Here is a 19,988-nt window from a genome sequence, read left to right as displayed (position 1 = left end):
CCCCATGAGTAAAGACAAACTGCATTAGTTATTTGGGTAGTTATTCAAGAAGGTGTCCTCATACCCCTGGGGTGCTCCCTTAAGCCCCCCCCCCCCCGGGAGGATCGTATTCAGAGCCTGGCTACCTGTTATACCCACCTTGCCCTATCCTTTTGGGGGGTTTTTCTTACCTTAACAGCTAATTTTTCATAGAAACTGGGATGTGGTCGAAGCAAGGGAAGTAAGCAACTCGGGAAATCAACAACAAATAAGGAAAAGGCCTTTAATGCAATGTTTCCTCCATCCTACCACAAAGAACGTTAATCCTTAGGACCTGAAGCACTGATACATCAACCGTCCCTAACTTGCATGTCCTGGTTTTCTTGGTGTGGTGCAGTGGTTAAGAGCGGTAGACTCGTAATCTGGTGAACCAGGTTTGCTTCCCCGCTCCTCCACATGCAGCTGCTGGGTGACCTTGGGCTAGTCACACTTCTTTGAAGTCTTTCAGCCCCACTCACCTCACAGAGTGTTTGTTGTGGGGGAGGAAGGGAAAGGAGAATGTTAGCCGCTTTGAAATTCTTTCGGGTAGTGATAAAGTGGGATTTCAAATCCAAACTCCTCCTCCTCCTCCTCTTCATCTTCTTCTTTTCTTCTAATTTCATGGGCGATGCTTGGATCTTCTTGCCTGTGGTCTGGTCCATGTTCAGGGTGCACCGCAGTGCGAGCAGAGAAATTTCCACCCGTTTCCCCTGCTATTAGTTTACATCTACAGTGTGAAAAGCACTGTGATTGTCTGACTTAGTAGTTCAAAGGAGTTTTTATTGACTTATCCTTGTGCTTATCTGTTGTATTTGTTGCAATATGCTGTCCAGGGCTGTAACTTGCCCTGTGACCTAATTCTGGTAACTCCTCTGGAACCTGGTGTTCTTAAGAAAATCACCCTTTGCTTTCCCTCGTTCAGATTCCGAGGGGCTCGGAATCAGCATCATCGGGATGGGAGCCGGTGCTGATATGGGCCTAGAAAAACTTGGTATCTTTGTCAAGACGGTGACAGAAGGAGGAGCAGCTCACCGAGATGGCAGGTCAGTCTCTGGTTGGCATTGAACCCACTGCAAATGCCCTAACTTTGACTCACAGAAGGGGGTACTGGGAGCAGGGGAAAGAAAAGCCCTGCTAGCTGTGATGTGACATGTTTCTCCTGCTCTTATCAAGCATTCCATGCCTCTGAGTCAGTGCTTCCCAAACTTGGGTCTCCAGCTGTTGCTGGACTACAACTCCCATCATCCCTAGCTAGCAGGACCAGTGGGATGGGAATTGTAGTCAGGGCCGGATTTAGGTTTGATGAGGCCCTAAGCTACTGAAGGTAATGGTGCCCTTTATATGTCCAGCTGTCCTTTGTCAACAACAGATTGTCACTTTTTTTGTGTTGAACACACCGTATTTTTCGCTCCATAAGATGCACCCGACCATAAGACGCACCTAGTTTTTAGAGGAGGAAAACAAGAAAAATAATATTCTGAACGAAACAGTGGATGTATGATTTTTGTGGGTCATGCTGTGGCCACAGACATGATATGTGATTTGACAGTGAGTTTGGGGTAGCCCAATGCAAAAATCCTGAGGATCCATGTGGATCCATGCTTTGTAACCACGTTTTTGTGCCATTGCGGCCCCACAAAACAGTGGATGGGTGCAGGCTGTAGCCGTGGACATGCTAGGTGATCTGATGGTGAATTTGGGGTGACCCAATGCAAAAATCCTGAGGATCCATGGGCTTTTACCTCCCCACTCACTCCCAGGCAGCCTCCTTTATCGCTAGCATCCCTTATCTCCCTCCCAATCGCTTGCCAATCAGCTGCTCAGCGGCTTTGTTTCAACACCCCCTTCCCTCTTTCAAAAAAAAAAAAAAAGCACAATCTACTTTTAGCCCCTGGGCAATTCAGCTCCAGGGACCACGCATTCGCTCCATAAGACGCACAGACATTTCCCCTTACTTTTTAGGAGGAAAAAAGTGTGTCTTATGGAGCGAAAAATATGGTATGCTATATGGTAATTTATGGACCTAATAGGTATCTAAAGCCATTTGCACATAACAGAATATGTATTTTATCAAAGTAATTGTTGAACTGAAATACAATTAAGAAGTATATTAATAGTGAAATACATTTTTTTCTTCCTTTCGATTTTTTGGGGGCCCCCAAGAAAGTGGGGCCCTAAGCTATAGATTGTTTCACTTATATGTAAAACCAGCACAAATTGTAGTCCCAAAACAGCTAGAGACCCAAGTTTGGGAAAACCAGCTCTGGGTGAAGGGATACTTGCAAGCAATCATACATACCCCGCCTTTTTGGGACTCAAGGCGGCTGACAGATAAGAACAACTAAAAACAGAGAAAACAAAGACATTGGGAAAGAAATGGAGAACGCAGGTGGATGATGAGTGCTTATCTGTTTTTGGAAGTGAAACATGGGAGGAGAGGGAGCATTCAGATTATACTCGATGTTCAAACATGTTACGCTCACCGTACGAGAGCGGACAATTCTGCTGAAAATTATGAAGTACTTTCCCCCTTCCTCTTCATCAGGCAGAGAAAGTTGGAGGGGATAAACATCACACATACACAGAGTGAAGAAGGAGCTTCTTTCTGTCTTTCTGCATCCGTTCTTTATCCCTCTGCTCAGAAAATTCCTAACTTTCCTTAGGAACTGGGAACGGACGCAGCAGGGACAACAATCTGCAAAGGAGAGATAAAGAACGGAGAGGAAAGGCCTCCAGAGGCCACACACACATTGTACATATGAAACACCATTAAAGCACATTGTTGTCGTCCCCCAAGAATCCTGGGAACTGTAGTTTGGCCCTTCGCCGAGCTACAATTCCCAGCTCTCCCATTCCTAGGATTCTTTGGGGAAAGCAACATGCTTTAAATGTACAGTAGTACCTTGGGTTACAGATGCTTCAGGTTACATATGCTTCAGGTTACAAACTCCGCTAACCCAGAAATAGTACCTCTGGTTAAGAACTTTGCTTCAGGATGAGAGCAGAAATTGCGTGGCGGCAGCGGGAGGCCCCATTAGCTAAAGTGGTGCTTCAGGTTAAGAACAGTTTCAGGTTAAGAATGGACCTCTGGAACAAATTAAGTTCTTAACCCAAGGTACCACTGTATGGTGTTTTGATGGGACATGAGTCTCTTCCTTCACCATCTTGTGTGCATGTGTATATATATGCCTGTGGGTTTCTGTTCCCTCCAACTTTCTTGGCTTGTTCATGGGAGAGCAAACAGAATTCTCAGCAGGCAAAAAACTTTCGCATGGCAGGGATGCTCTCATGCAGGGAGTGTTAGTTTGCGGCCAGGCTCTCAGAGTCTTTCAGCATGATCCTAAGCACCGAGTTGAAGGGCAGTTTACTGAGTTACTGACTTGACTCCCTTATGAATGTGTTGAGGGCTGCATGTTTGTTTCCATAAGAAATAAATAAAGAGATGGAATGTTTTTGTGGACGGCAGGGTTATTTAACCAACTGCTTTCCCGGTTTCATAACAGACCCGAACATATCATAAAACAACGATATGGCGAAGCAACAATTCTCGTACTCTTCTGCAATGAAGAGCCAACCTTTTCCCCCTGAGCAAATTTTTAAGATGGCAGAAAGCATGCTCTGTTGCAGCAGCACCTTATCCATTGTTGACAGTTTTCTGGAAGGTGTGATGTGCATCAGAGCCGAGGAAGGAGGGTGCGAGGAATGGGCAATCCATAACCCTTCACCTGCCGATTGCTTTTCTCTTAAACTGCACCCCCTGCCTCCATTTTTAATTTCCCCCTTCCAAAAGTGCTTTGGAAAGAAGAATGGATTTGGGTGGCTTTGTTATACGTGATCACAATGTAGCAGAGATTCTTGATCTCAATACAGTATGTCACAACTAGGGGAACACTTAGTGAAATAACAGTTGGATCATGTCCTGTGATTTATAATTTTTTTTACCCAGTGAAAATTAAAAAGGCATGTTTCTGATTAATCGGTAGCATCTCCTGAGCAGTGTAACCTGCTTCGGTTTAGCTTTGAACCCTGAAAACATTTTTGTATTAGAGGAAGTCAAACTGTACACACCTTAACTGTGCTATTTTTAATTGCTGGGATTACACCTGCCATTGCAGGATTCACTCTCTGCCCAAAATAGTTTGAGGTGAAATCACCGCTGGAAGATCTGTAGTATGAAGAGAGCAATTAAAACCTTGAAGACTGTGGCCTTGCACAAGGAATAAAGAACCCCACGGGTTGACAGCAATGAGACAATGAGTTATGGCCTTTGTGATGTGTTTTGTGTTTGAGTAATCACAAAGTGTGGGATTTGATATTATAGAAAGGTAGTTACATGGATATTTATTTATTTTCATTTTATTCATTCATTTCATAAAGTCTATGTACTGCTTGGTTGTAAAGAAGCTCAAAGGGGTTAACAATAAAATCAAGAAAAAAATCACGGCCGTACTTTAAAAAAATACAAAAGTTAAAATATTAAAACAGATTAAAATCACCTCAGCGGTGAAATAAACAAGGAGCGTTGTAAATTATTGCTGCCTTTCTGGATCAGCCCAGAACTTCCAAAGGGAGCCTGTGAGATGCTCCAAGTCTCCGTCAAGCAATGTCATCCAATTTCCACTGTTTATACCCATCAGCTTTTAATCAGAGGCATAACACCATTACTGAATGCAAGGGGTCTGTTTTCCTGTCATATCTGTTGATTCCGCCATTGGAATGTGTCTAGTCATTAGTCATTGCACACCTTGTAGCAGAGAGGTCCGCAGGCTTAGCTGTGTGAAGAACTTCTTCCTGTTCTGAACTCGGGACCCGCTGCCAAGGGATGGGATTGGGTGACCCGGGTTTTAGAACTGTGCAAGAATCATTTTGGAAACTTCCTTCATGCCTTTCACCCTCCCCTCCCCTGCCCTCCCTCAACTTGTTTTCATAGATAAGCTAAAAATACCCTGAGGGATCACGAGAAGGAGGAATTGTGATGAAGGGGCAAAGGGCAATCAGAGGTACAAAAGAGACAGAGATGAGCAGGGCCTTCCATCAGTGGCACACTGCATTTCTGTGCAAGGCCCAGAGGAAGGACTTCTCTCCTCTGACAGCCTGATAGGGACAGGGCCATAGCTGTCAACTGTCCCTTATTTGGTGGGAAACTCCCTCATCCCAGCCCCGTGTCCCGCTGCTGTCCTGGATTGATGATGTCCCTTAAATTTCCTGGGTTTCATGCTCACCCGGCTCGGGGGGGAAGCAGCGGCTCGGGGTCCTCCGCCACGCGAGAGAGAACGCGCACGAGCTGCCGCGTCTCCGTCTCTCCCTTTTCCCCCTCAGGGGTGCATCGTGAGGAGACGGGTGGCGGCGGGTGGGCGGGCAGCCCCTCTCTTGCGAGACTTTCACCGCGCTGCCAGGGGAAGCTGGAGGCGGCTGAGGGAGGAGGAAGAGGAGGGGATGGGGAGGGACGCAGAAGGGCGGCGCTTCAGCAGCCACCGTGGCGCCACAACCGCCTCATGCCGGGCTCATGGGTGAGAGTCTCTCTTCCTCCCTCCCTCTCTCTCGGGCGGGGAAGGGCCGATGGAACTCCTCGTGCCAGGACAACGGCAGCCCCGATGTGCACAAGCTAAGGAAAATCCCTTATTTTGGCTGCCGATCCCTTATTTTCAAGGCTGCCGGTCCCTTATTTTCAAATCTGTAAGTTGACAGCTATGGACAGGGTACTTCATCTATTCTCCACCAGCCTCCTCACTTGCCTGCATGTGATTTCTTGTCACCTGCGGCTATTGGCTTAAACGCAAGGCTGAATAAGCAGAATTCAAAACAAAGCAGACCCTGTCAGGTCCCAGTACAATACGAAAGCAGATGGAGCACTCTGGCATGTCTTTCTGCAGTGCTCCAGTATATGATAAATAAATGATTCCCTCCTCCTGCAAAACGTTTCAATCGTTTGCTCTCAGATTCTTTTAAGTGGTGGTCAGGCCTTTCCATTGGCGAATCAATCCTCCGGCTCTCTCTCAATTCTGTCCTGCAGAGAGAGCGCTGTTGCACCCGTGGCCTGGCTTGCAGGCATCCCCACAAACATCTGGTTGGCCACTCTGAGAACAGGATGCTGGACTTAGGTCTGGCCCAGCGGGGCTCTTCTTCTTGTATCCTTGGCCCGGCAGGTGCAATTCACATGAGGAACTCGAACTCGCAGCCGATCCGGCAGGATTGAAATACCATCCCCACCGGCAGCGATTTCAAACCTGCTTCCTGCAGGGATTCGCTGCACGATCAAGTTTGCAACGGAGTACTTGGTTGCACAGTCAATCCTGACATCACGTATGACACATCTAAATCTCAGGGTAATGAGTTCGAGCAAAAGATTCCCGCATTGAAAGGGGTTGGACTAGATGACCGTTGTGGTTCCAGCTCTGCAGTGCTATGTTTACAGTGGTACCTCGGGTTACAAACGCTTCAGGTTACAGACTCCGCTAACCCAGAAATAGTACCTCGGGTTAAGAACTTTGCTTCAGGATGAGAACAGAAATCGTGCAGTGGCAGCGGGAGGCCCCATTAGCTAAAGTGGTACCTCAGGTTAAGAACGGTTTCAGGTTAAGAACGGACCTCCGGAACGAATTTAGTTCATGATCAGCGGTACCACTGTATATGGGTCAGGCGGGCATGGTTTGGGGAAAACAGCTTCGCAGGCCAAATTTGGGCTGGACGTTCTCCAATCCTGCTATATGCTGTTGACCTAATTGGAATGGCCTTTTAGGGTCAAAATGCTAAGGTCAAAATGCTTCAGGGCTGGCATGCTTTTCATTGATTGCTCGCTCCAAGTTTTTAAGGCGTATTTTAGCGTTTTTAATGTGCCGTTCCCCATCATGACGTTTTGCGAAGGGGCAGAAGCTGAAGTAAATATATACGACACAGAATGTTACAATAGATCCTTAACCAGCCCTTACCCATCCCAGGCCACCAATTTAAATCAAGAAGCAACCACTGTCTCTTTGCTGGAACTGAACGCCTTCATGCTCCCTATGTGTTTTCTCACAGAATTGAAATGGGGGAGAGAGAAATGAAGGGGTGGCGGTGGGGGAGAGGAGAAGCAACTCTTGGTGCGAAATGCCAGCAGGGCTGCTGCTCGCTGTCATAGCAACAAACATGGCTGCCTGCCCAGTTCCAGGGGCACCAGCGAAATATAAACAGGGGGTATTCATGGGTGAACGCTTGGTAAGATTACAGAAACCGCTCACCAAGTTGCATCTGGCAAAGGATCTTTCGCATGCTCAAGATGTTGTTGTTTTTGCTTTTTTACCTCTGGTCAAACAATGTGTGGACACTACCTGCTCTCTTTTAAAACTGACCTGCCTGGCTTTTCTTTTCTACCTGCTCATCTGCTTTTTTCCCTTCTTCTTCTCTGTTTAATCTTGGAAAAAAGTAGTGTTTCTCTTTTCCCGTGGAAACTACTTGTTGAGGCCTATGCAGGCTCATCCAGATCGCCCCCTCTAACAAGAGTGGCCTGGTGGTGGCAATCCTGCCTTCACATTGTGAACTGTAGTGGCATGAATGCAAAGAGCGATAGAAACGTCCTTCTCAGTGCCTTAAAGTCACATAGAGAGAGAGCTGTGTATGGGGATTGGGGGTATGTGTGTGTTATAGTGAAAAAAAGTGTTGGTTTTGAACAGAGGAGAGCAAATATTACCTTGGGCAAGTCATGTCGCTATGTTGCATTCTAACTTACTGGCAACAAAGTAAGAGAGCATGAAGCCCTTCATATATGGGAAAGTGTTAAAGAACTGATTGATAAAAAATAACCACAGTATTGCAGATTGATTTTTTAAAAAATTATCCACAAATTTTATCCACATTTTCTCCACAAATGAGAACGTGGCCAGCTTCCATAATGCTCGCTGGGTTTTTAAAATACAGTGGTACCTCAGTTTTTGAACGACTCCGTTGATGAACGTTTCGCCAAAAACCTGGAAGTAAATGCTTCTGTTTTCGAATGCGCCTCAGGAGTCGAATGGCTTCCTCTGCGTGTTTTTCAATTTTCTCAGTGGAATTTGCAGACAGCCAACTATGAGCCTCGGTTTTCGAACATTTCAGAACTCAGAATGGTCTTCCAGAACGGATTACGTTTGAGAACCGAGGTTCCGCTATATATGCAAGTTTGGCACAGATGTGCTTTCCGATAGCTAAAGAATGCAGAAGGCCTTTCCTTTGGCTTTGTGCACATATATATTACAACTGAATGGTCAGTCCCCTTCTAACTTTCTCCATCCTTTTTCTCCCTCAGGATCCAGGTAAACGACCTTATCGTCGAGGTGGATGGCACCAGTCTGGTGGGTGTGACCCAAAGCTTTGCTGCCTCCGTGCTGAGGAATACCAAGGGTAGAGTCCGGTAGGGGAACGGTGTGCACCCCAGTTTTGTGATGGGACCAGAATTTGTTTTGCTTGTCTGTCTGGGGAGGGGGAAAAAACAGATATAGAGAAGAACGGAAGTATTGCCTCAGAGAGAGCTCTCTGATGCATCGTGGGAAAATGTTCTCGGAGCAGTCATTTTGTTTGCCGTGAAATGGTTGTGGGTGTAAGATGGCAGCTGAAAGGTTTTCCTAGCAGCCCTGGTACTGCTTCTTCTGCTTATTTATGTAGAGTTGGGCAGATATAGAACCGTATTGCCTTGGTGAGTTCATTATATCAAGGGGCTACCTTCTTAATGGTCCTCTGAAGATATTTCTTGCTCCCAATTGAAGTTGATAGAATGCTCTGTGTGTGAAGCAACACCAACATAAATGCATAGGAATGGATTTAAAGAACCAAAAAAAGCAGTCAGGGTTAGACGCTCCCTTTTATTGCAGCACTTTCAGCTAATCATGCCAAAGAGTATAAAAGAACCTAGACGATGATGAATTTTTTTTCCCCCTGGCAGAGTTCGCATCTTTTCTTTTTCTTCTTTCCTCTGGAGGGACTACCGAGTTTCTAAATGCCTTCTGCCAGACACAAGTCCAACAGATGGAGGCTTTTCCTGTTAAATTGCTACCTGTCACTTAGCTGCTGTTGTTCTCGTTGTTGTTTTCAAGGCGCTAAAATGTAGCTTGAAGACTCCCTTTTTGCTGTGGCGTTTTGAAAGCAGAGAACAAGCTGCCCAGGGTTAAAAACAGAGGAAGAGGCAGGGGCAGCTGTGTCTGTTAAGTTTGTGATACACAGAAGTTCAACTGGTTTGGCTTTTCCCCATCGTGGCTATATGGTGGGAGACAGCCAGCGCCTTTGGAATTTCTTCTTATTATGCTGTCTTTTAAAGGTATATTTCTTTTAAATGAATATTTCAAAGCATATTCTCAGCGGGTACTTGTACCTGCATGCAAAAGCCTACTTCAGTTTTGACAGGCGGCAGGTTTCAAATCTGCATCTCAGCCTCTTAAAGTTCTGGTTCAACCCTCCTCATTTCATTTCCTGGTCAAGTGGGCTCTCCTCACTTTTGCTGTTCTTTCCAGGTCTGAGAGCCCAATTCGTATCTCCTTTTTCCTGCCTCTCTGGCAAATCTCCCTCAACCTCAACAGAACGTTAAATGTTGCCTGACGTTCTGCCAATTTGATAGCATTACTTGAAGAGCCAGAGGGGAACCGAGACTCTGAAACACTTATTCTTTATAAACTCTTGTATGTTAAGAGGACGCGTACTGGCTAGATTCGCACACCACAGTGAGTGAGGATTTCGTACCCTCCATGTGTCCCTATTTTCCAGGGACAGTCTCAGATTTACAGAAGCCACCGCAATTTCTGATCTGATCCCAGAATGTCCCGCTTTTCCTTAGGACGTCCCTATTTTCATCAGAGAAATGTTGAAGGGGACATCTCTGTTTTCATCAGAGAAATGTTGGAGGGTACGGAATAGGAAGTCCCTATTTTCACCGGGAAAATGTTGGAGGGTATGGGATTTCTGACTTCACTGAAAAAGCATGCAGGCCATTGGCTTCAACTTCACTTCTCCCTTCACACAAACAGGCCTAGTGCGAACCCACAATCCTAGTTTACCCTCCAAACAAGCCAATATTGTAAAACAGGGTTTTAAAATTAGCCTGCAAAGTCTGCCTGGTTTGGGACCAACAGATAGGGACCCTGCATTTATACATCACGCAAAGCTGGCCCCTTTGGGTTCATCGCATGAACTGACACGCTGCTCTTTTGCAGTAAACCATGACATGCAAACCCATGATGTGAGAATAGCAGGGGGTTTTTTTATCTCTCTGCTGCCCCTCACGCTCACCACCAACTCAGCGTTCCTTTTTGCCTTCGAAATCCCCGAATCCTAACGCTGCCATCAAGCGAGGAAAAGGGGAGGGAGAGAAAAGAAAGCGAGATTAGCACTGCGTTAGCACAGCAACGAAAGGCACCCACTAAACCTCCTTGCTTGGCCTGTTTTTCATCCCACCCAGCTATTCGTATATCTCTATTTCCACTGCTCTGGCCCAGCAGTGCCCAGAGAACTGCAACCGGAAGGGAGTCTGCAAACAGGCCTTTGGCTTCCTAGGAAATGGGCAGTGGCTGGCAACATTGCTGCCCAGTCAGCATCTGGTTCCATTTTAAACTGGGGAGCAGTGCCCATTGCGCCCCAGAATGTGCCCCGGTGCACCATGGGAAAGTGTCCAATGTCATGCCCGTTTTATTATTTCCTACGAAACGAAACAAGGGTTTGGTTCAATGGAAATGTGTATATGTGCGCGTGAGGGAGACCATAGGGCTGTGGGCTGTTGAAATATCCTGTCAGCTGTGGTTCTTCTGTTTTTGTCCTTTTATCTATACGGCTGCCTCTGTGCCCCCCCCTTTCTCTCTCTCTTTTAAATCTCACCAGAGGCATTTGGCCTGACTTTTCCTGGCAGCATTAAGAATGAGAGGTTTGGCCCCATCCCAGGATCCTTGCGTCGGTGGTTTTTGAAAGAATGGAAATCAAGCCAGAAAACCTCTCTCACACTCGCTCTGTCACACACGCACACACGCACACACACGGGGGGGCACATATGGGCCCTCCCTGGTTCCTTCAACAAAAAGGGCAGTGCAGTTTTTTTTGGGGGGGTTACACCTAGAACCTAACCCATTCCTCCGAGATTTGAGTGCTGATCGGTTCCCAAGCGACGGGAACCTCAACTACGAGAATGTGTTGCTAGGCAACTAGTTTCCTCCATACTCCACAGGCACCATTCTGCCTTCCTAGATAGAAAGGCCCTGTTAACCAGTTAAAGGATTTGGTAATCTGTTTAACTGGTGCTCCAGCCCATATTTTTTATCACTACTAAAAAACCCCACACACGCACACCCCTTGACACTGTGTCACGTGAACTCAGGTTGCACAAACACAAGACCCATGCCTAAATGTCACTTTCGGGAAATGAGAGTTAGCAAACCTTCCAGAAAATAAGACCTTCTCATAGATGTTGAATAGAATGTCCTTTCCCCCCCGGGGATGCGAGTTGTGTCAGGAAGTCACTTCCTCTCATCTAGAAGCCCTAGCCCTGATCCCATTTGGGAGCAGGCAACTGGATGTAGTAGCTGCCCATTTGGGAAAGAAACGCACTCTGCGCATGCTCAGGGGTGCTCGTCTTTATACTCTCCCCATCGCAACCAGTTTCTGAGCCTTGTCATTGAGCATCGCTTGCAGACACGGGCTGTGGCGGGCCTCAGGTTAAGACCAGGCTCCTGAAATCTGTATGGCTTTCTGGTTCTGTATCCATGGGCCATATACCCATGGGCTCCTTGGTTAGTTGATTGCAACAACTCTCTTTTCCCGCCCTCTGCCTAAAAACAATGGGTAGCAACTTGTCAAATATTGGGGACCAATAGATACAACAAGAAAGATTTGTTTATTTATATACTGCTCTTAATTTTAAAAAACCTCAAAGCCGAAGATCTGTCTAGAGCATGGGTAGGCAAAGTAAGGCCCGGGGGCCGGATCCAGCCCAATTGCCTTCTAAATCCGGCCTGTGGATGGCCCAGGAATCAGTGTGTTCTTACATTAGTAGAATGTGCCCTTTTATTTAAAATGCATCTCTGGGTTATTTGTGGGGCATAGGCATTTGTTCATTTCTTTTCTTCAAAATATAGTCCGGCCCCCCCACAAGGTCTGAGGGAGAGTGGACCGGCCCCCTGCTGAAAACGTTTGATGACCCCTGGTCTAGAGGACTGTGGCAGTGGGACTCCCAATTGTTAGTGAATCAATAGCTCTGGGTTTTTAACCCTTTGGCATGATTTCCTCAACCAAAACCCCACACACCCAAAGGTGCCATAAGTCCTGCTGTGGGAGAAAGACAGGCACAATACAATATCTATATCCCCCACCCCACCCCCCATTGGAACTTAGGTGGTGAGAGAGTTAGATGAGGGGAAACGAGGAAGAGTTTAACCTCCCCTCCCTCAACAGCAACACTCTCCCGATCAAAATCAGGGAGCTCTGGCAACTGTCTTTAAGTTTAAAAACGCCAGAATATCTAATCACAGATTCCCCCACAGCGCAGCTATTATAGCATAGCTGTCAACTTTTCCCTTTTCTTGCAAGGAATCCTATTCAGAATAAGGGAATTTCCCTTAAAAAAAGGGAAACGTTGACAGCTACCATATTTTTCGTTCTATAAGACGCACCAGACCATAAGACGCACCTAGTTTTTGGAGGAGGAAAACAAGAAAAAATATTCTGAATCTCAGAAGCCAGAACAGCAAGAGGGATCGCTGTGCAGTGAAAGCAGCAATCCCTCTTGCTGTTCCGGCTTCTGTGATAGCTGCGCAGCCTGCATTCGCTCCGTAAGACTCACACACATTTCCTCTTACTTTTTAGAAGGGAAAAAGTGAGTCTTATAGAGCAAAAAAAACGGTATGTATTATAGCCCTCTAAAATGGTAGCGGGGAAGGGCTTCCACTTAGTGGGATGAGAGGACTTCAGTCCTCGGCGTACTTCCTTGTCCTCCTTGCATGACCGAAGAAGAATTGATGGCACAAAATAAGCAAATCCGTTCCAGTTGTATCACAGCTCAGAAACTGATTGTGCTGGGATCTTTTTGAGCCCAGTGCATATATGTGTGTATATATATAGCCTGGCCGCATAACTCCTAGTGTGTTGACCCACTTCTTTGAGATCCGTACTCTTATCCCCCTCTCTCCCACCTCTTTCGTTTTCCTTAGGTTCCTGATTGGGAGAGAAAAGCCAGGCGAGCAGAGCGAGGTAGCTCAACTCATCCAACAGACGCTGGAGCAGGAACGGTGGCAGCGGGAAATGATGGAGCAGAGGTATACCCAGTACACGGAGGAAGACGAAGAAGTAAGTGGAACAGGTTTCTCTCAGCCTGTTGGGGAGAGGAGGAAAAGGACACAGCGCCCCATATCCCCTCCTCGTTCCTCTTGTCAGCACTTTGAGCATAAAGGAGAGCCAGAGGAAGTTGTGGTTCCCTTGCGGCCTCTTTGTGATGGCTACGTTTTTGGCTGAAAGTGAGGCCTGCTCCGGACAAATTCTTTTCATTGTGCATTCACGGCAATTTATTGTGCTGTTATTGTGCTGCACAGTCCCCCTTTCAATACTGCTCTGCGCCTGGCAAAGGTTTCGGCACAGTCATGAAGCTTCCTTTCCGATCAATGCATTTCCTGTCACTTTTCATACCACAGGTGTTCTGAGGGGGCTTTTTCGTCTGGTCCCAGCTTCTGTCGCTCTGTAGCCTCTTCAAACAGCAGCAATGTGGCTGCCCTGGGGGAGCAACTAAAAAAGCAGGGTGGTGCGTGAATGGTCCAGCATAAACCCGCCATTAATGAACTATTATTGCGTCAAGAACATGTTGCGAAACGAGAAATAAAAAGCCACAAAATGCCAGTCAAGAGGGGCCCTGAATAAAGAAACAGAATAAATCGATAGCATCAAGCCTTGCCTACAATTGGAGCCCTTCTTAAGTTTCTAGTCCTTCGTTAAATCTGTCTGCTGTCTCCTCCTTCATCTCCCCTTCCATGCCTCTTCCATGCCTCTCCCTTCCCATCCCTCTGCCCTGTTGCTCCTTGTGCCCAGAAGAGCAGCCTTCCATCCCTGTCCTATTCTTCCAGCCACTTCCCTCTTTCCCACCCTCTCTCTGTCTCTCCTTCTCTCCAATTTTTTTGTAAGCCGACTGCCAAAAGTCCCCTTTGTCCCTTCTTCCACTCATATTCCCAGGCCTCTTGTCATGCTTGCTACCCAGGTCCGAAACCAGTCTTTGGAAGAAAAAATAATAATTCAAATTCCTGTGTGCCATCCTTAAATGGGTAGGCTTTGGTTTCTTTTAAAGTGGTACCTGATAATTACGCTTGTCTCCAGCAGAGGCCAATGTACTAGCTGAATGGGTGCTAGAGGGTCGCAACCATCTCTGCCAATCAGGGCTGTCTTAAGCAAATGTGGCGCCAGGGTGCAAAGGTCCACCTGATATGCACCTCCAGTTTGCCCAGTCCCAGGTGCACTGGCCAACCGCCTCAACATCTCTCTGGCTCAGTTGCCCCCGAATTCGCGGCGCAGAGCCGCCCGCAGCAGAAGAGCCCGCCACGACACTCCGACCGACAGGTGGGCTCTTCCCCGGACTCAAGTCTCGGGCCCCGGACTCTCGGCCTGGCATCCCTGAGAGCCCGGCACCCGGGTGCCCTGCACCCCTAACACCTATGGGTAAGATGGCCCTGCTGCCAGTCATCGCAAAATTCTGTAGCACATTACAGTTCCGATTGTTTGCTGTAAGGCCTGGGTCAGCATGAGGTTAACTTTCTCGGGGTAAGCAAACCAAAGTGCATTCTGCTTTTAACAATACAATACAGTGGTACCTCAGGTTACGAGACGCTTCAGGTTACAGACTATGCTAACCCAGAAATAGTACCTCGGGTTAAGAACAGAAATCGTGCGGCGGCAGCAGGAGGCCCCATTCGCTAAAGTGGTACCTCAGGTTAAGAACAGTTTCAGGTTCAGAACGGACCTTCAGAACAAATTAGGTTCTTAACCCGAGGTACCACTGTACCTGCTAACAGAAGGCAGGTCTGTCATTGGCTATTGACCATGAGAGCTAAGAATGGAACCTCCATTTCCAATGACAGGATACCTGCTAGGTACAAATAATATAGAGAATGGCTTTCTCCACTGAACCAGCCTATTGGAAGTTTCATGGAGGTCCCTAGCTTGCCACGGTTGGAGGCAGGGGAACAATCAGCCTTCTTTCTTGTATCAAGACATTGCATACCAAAGGAATATTTGTGCTGGAGATCATAGAAGGGCCATTGGTGTCTCCTCCTCTGGCTACTCCTAATGTTTTAAGCCTGCTGCATTTATGTGTATGGTTTCAGACATTCTCTCGATGCTGGGAGAGAGGAAGTACAAGCAAGCTCCACTTGCCGTTTTTACATGGTAACATTTGAAAAGAGAGTGGCTTTGGGAAGATGTGCAAGTCCCCTGGTGTGGAATTAGCTTGTACATTTCCTCCACGCATCCCTTTTCGGTATTACTCGAGCCATGTGAAAACTGAAAGCATGACTCACTTTTACATCTCTCTCTCTTTGTTAAGTTTCCAGACGTGTAGCCGTGTAAAGTCTGTTTTGCAGCAAAAACAGCAAAAAGTATTTGTGGTGCCTTAAAGACTCAACTAGTGCACTGTGGCACAAGTTTTCATAGACTGTACAGTCATATCTCGGGTTGAATATGCTTCATGTTGAGCGTGTTCGAGTTGCGCTCTGCAGCAACCCGGAAGTAACGGAGTGCGTTACTTCCGGGTTTCGCCGCTTGCGCATGCGCAGACGCTCAAAATGATGTCACTCGCATGCGCAGAAGTGGCAAAAAGCGACACGCACGTGCACAGACGTGCCGTCACTAGTTATGTTTGCTTCTGGATGCGAACGGGGCTCTGGAACAGATCCCGTTTGTATCCAGAGGTACCACTGTAGTCCAATCAAAGAAGAATACAGTGGTACCTCAGGTTAAGTACTTAATTCGTTCCAGAGGTCCGTTCTTAACCTGGAACTGTTCTTAACTTGAAGCGCCACTTTAGCTAATGGGGCCTCCTGCTGCTGCTGTGCCGCCGGAGCCCGATTTCTGTTCTTATCCTGAAGCAAAGTTCTTAACCTGAAGCACTATTTCTGGGTGAGCGGAGTGTGTAACCTGAAGTGTCTGTAACCCGAGGTACCACTGTAAGCACAAATCTGGCATCAGAAGTGGCAAGGCTTGACGGCATTGCTGATGTGGGATTTATGAACAACAACAAAGCGAATACAAAAGCTTATGCCATAATGAGGACCTTCGTTTTTAAGGTTCCACAAGACTGTTTGCTGTTTTCCCCTCGTCGTGGGTCTCAGGGCGCTATCTGAACACACACTTGGTTCTGTCCAGCATTGATGTTAACTTTAAAAACCAAACCATAAAGCTTGCCTGTTTCTCAATTTGCAGACGGGTGAATACGCCACAGACGAAGACGAAGAGATGAGTCCCATGTTCCCCAGCAGCGAGATGGCCATTGAGGTCTTTGAGCTGGCTGAAAACGAAGACATGCTGTCTCCAGTTGAGATGGACCCTGAAAAGCTGGTGCATAAATTCAAGGAGGTAAGGAAAGGCCTAAAAGGAAAGGATAAAGAACCCGTAAGCTTTTCAATGTTGTTGGGCTCCCACCTCCCATCAGTCTCAGCCAGCAGGACTGTGATAATGGGGAGTGAAGTCCAACAAACTCCAGAAGGCCACCTATTCCTCACTGGGGACCTAAAAGGGATACAGTGGCTTCTGTGGCTTGATGGAAGTGTCACATGACTAATGAAAACATCCGTGGAACCTTTCCTTGTTTCTAAGCACACCACAGAAATGGCCCCAGCTACCTGCAGCTTAAGGGATGCGGGTGGCGCTGTGGGTTAAACCACAGAGCCTAGGACTTGCTGATCAGAAGGTCGGTGGTTCAAATCCCCGCAACGGGGTGAGCTCCCGTTGCTCGGTCCCTGCTCCTGCCAACCTAGCAGTTCGAAAGCACGTCAAAGTGCAAGTAGATAAATAGGTACCGCTCCGGCGGGAAGGTAAACGGCGTTTCCGTGCACTGCTCTGGTTCTCCAGAAGTAGCTTAGTCATGCTGGCCACATGACCTGGAAGCTGTATGCTGGCTCCCTTGGCCAATAAAGCGAGATGAGTGCCGCAACCCCAGAGTCGGCCACAACTGGACCTAATGGTCAGGGTTACCTTTACCTTTACCTTTACCTGCAGCTTAGGGAAATGAAAACCTTTGTTCTTTGACTCAAACAAACAGGGAAGGGTGCTGTTTGCTGAGTTGCGGAGGTGGCTGCAGAAGCACTTGAGCACATGGGTTGTGCATATGCGCACATCACTTCTCAGAATCATAGAATCATAGAGTTGGAATAGACCACAAGGGCCATCGAGTCCAACCCCCTGCCAAGCAGGAAACACCATCAGAGCACTCCTGACATATGGTTGTCAAGCCTCTGCTTAAAGACCTCCAAAGTAGGAGACTCCACCACACTCCTTGGCAGCAAATTCCACGGTCAAACAGCTCTTACTGTCAGGAAGTTCTTCCTAATGTTTAGGTGGAATCTTCTTTCTTGTAGTTTGGATCCATTGCTCCGTGTCCGCTTCTCTGGAGCAGCAGAAAACAACCTTTCTCCCTCCTCTATATGACATCCTTTTATATATTTGAACATGGCTATCATATCACCCCTTAACCTCCTCTTCTCCAGGCTAAACATGCCCAGCTCCCTTAGCCGTTCCTCATAAGGCATCGTTTCCAGGCCTTTGACCATTTTGGTTGCCCTCCTCTGGACACGTTCCAGTTTGTCAGTGTCCTTCTTGAACTGTGGTGCCCAGAACTGGACACAGTACTCCAGGTGAGGTCTGACCAGAGCAGAATACAGTGGCACTATTACTTCCCTTGATCTAGATGCTATACTCCTATTGATGCAGCCCAGAATTGCATTGGCTTTTTTAGCTGCCGCGTCACACTGTTGGCTCATGTCAAGTTTGTGGTCAACCAAGACTCCTAGATCCTTTTCACATGTACTGCTCTCAAGCCAGGTGTCACCCACCTTGTATTTGTGCCTCTCATATGTTTTTTTGCCGAAGTGCAATACTTTACATTTCTCCCTGTTAAAGTTCATCTTGTTTGTTTTGGCCCAGTTCTCTAATCTGTCAAGGTCGTTTTGAAGTGTGATCCTGTCCTCTGGGGTGTTAGCCACCCCTCCCAGTTTGGTGTCATCTGCAAATTTGATCAGGATGCCCTTGAGTCCATCATCCAAGTCGTTGATAAAGATGTTGAATAAGACAGAACCCTGTGGCACCCCACTAGTCACTCTTCTCCAGGATGAAGAGGAATCATTGATGAGCACCCTTTGGGTTTGGTCAGTCAGCCAGTTACAAATCCACTGAGTGGTAGCATAGTCAAGACCGCATTTTACCAGCTTCTTTACAAGAATAAATCAGAAGGGAGTGGTGGTGTTGGGGGAAGGCAGTTGAATCTGCTAATATATTTTAAACGCATGCAAATTTAACATTGCCCGCAGCTGCACGAATGCTGAGTCTGGGTTTAAAAATAAACATTCTCCAGAAGCAAGAGGGGTGGGAGACCAGAAAAATCAGACTTTTGTAATGGATGAGACACAATTGGCAAAAACCAGGTAAGACAGTGGCAGGCTATAACTGCCAGCTGATCCCACTTCCTAGCTCTGGTTAGGGAACCAAGAGGATCCAGGGAGCAGATATAAGGAGTAGAGTGCAGTCTTTAGCCGGTTAACTGGCTAGATTAAACAATTAAAAACCTTTCTAACTGACTAAAAAAATGCAGTTTGCTTTTGTGATCACATAGCAGTCACAGTGGCTTGAGAGCTAGGAGACAGTCGCATGAATTCAATTTATTTTCATAGGTTTCCGGAAGTGGGAGCAAAGCAGCACTGGAGATTTTTGTGATGGGGGCAAAGAGATTTGGCAAAAGATACTAACCTTTGGAGTGGGTGGGATTTTCTGCATGGGAATTGTTAAGTCGTGGGTTGACATAGCAGCCGGCACAGCGATTTTTTCAAGTAGCTCTTTATTGTGGTAAGCTGGAATAGAACTGACTGAGAACAGCTCAGCCGGCCTGTATTTATAGGCAGCCGGCTGTCAACATTGTAACCACCACAGCCCAGAGTTCCCGCCTAAAATAACTGCCGCGGACCTGAGTGAAAACTATCTACAGACCTGAGTGAAAACTATATACAGTATCCCCCTGTTGGCCCAGGGTGAAACTACACTACATAACACCCCTCCCCACCGAGATAAGGCGTTAGTTACAATCGTAATGGTTTCCTTATATACAGCACTACGCGTAATGGTTCAAATAAGCACAAAAGCATATCGGTTACATTTCCCATACTTAGACCAACAGTGATACCTGTCCAACAACATAGTCCTTTAAATACGTTGGGCGCTTGGAAACTCTGCCAGACCGCCGGGGACTGGTAGCCAAGTCCGGAGGGCCACACAGTTCTCGTTGAGGCTGTGGTGCGACCCTAGGTGGCGTTGGAACCAACTCCCCTGGATCCGCTGCTGTGGGTGGAGCCTCCGCAAGTGGAGTGGTCTGAGTCTGTTCTGAAACGGCTTGGTTCGGCTCCACGCTGGCAGTTTGCGAGGGAGGTGTAGGTGGGGCCTCGCCATCTGTACGTGTCTCTTCTGGAGCCGCAAGCGCAGTTGGGGGCACCTCGGTAGTGTCCAAGTCCCCAACCCTGCGCCTAAGCTGGTCTATGTGCCGTCGCCACAAGCGTCCATCTTCGAGTGCCACCTGGTACGAGCGAGGTCCAGTGACTCCCACTACTGTGGCTGGCACCCAAGGGATGGCCCCCACATAGTTCCGGGCAAAGACCTGGTTTCCTGGGACAAATGACCGTGGTGCGTTGGCACAGCCTGGGGGTTCAGCCACGGCAAAGTCTGGGTGTAGCCGGTCGAGCGGTGACCTGAGGCGGCGGCCCATAAGCAGTTCAGCAGGACTCCTCCCTGTGGCCGCATGAGGGGTG

The 19,988-nt window shown here is 47.5% G+C and overlaps 1 protein-coding gene across 2 annotated transcripts in view; it reads left to right on the top strand.

The window, feature by feature from the left end:
- PPP1R9B (protein phosphatase 1 regulatory subunit 9B) overlaps nt 1–19,988 on the top strand; it is an 85,990-nt gene that overhangs the window by 40,682 nt on the left and 25,320 nt on the right. For both annotated transcript variants that reach the window (XM_083469625.1, XM_083469624.1), the window contains exons 4-7: nt 941–1,061; nt 8,282–8,386; nt 13,155–13,290; nt 16,402–16,554. In XM_083469625.1, coding sequence (XP_083325751.1) covers nt 941–1,061; nt 8,282–8,386; nt 13,155–13,290; nt 16,402–16,554 — 515 coding nt within the window. The remainder of the gene's footprint in view (nt 1–940; nt 1,062–8,281; nt 8,387–13,154; nt 13,291–16,401; nt 16,555–19,988) is intronic.

Source organism: Podarcis liolepis (genome assembly GCF_965112155.1).
Source record: "Podarcis liolepis genome assembly, chromosome: 13".
NCBI lineage: Eukaryota > Metazoa > Chordata > Lepidosauria > Squamata > Lacertidae > Podarcis > Podarcis liolepis.
The sequence above is the reverse complement of the archived record's forward strand: the minus strand, read 5'-3'. Positions and strand labels throughout refer to the sequence as shown.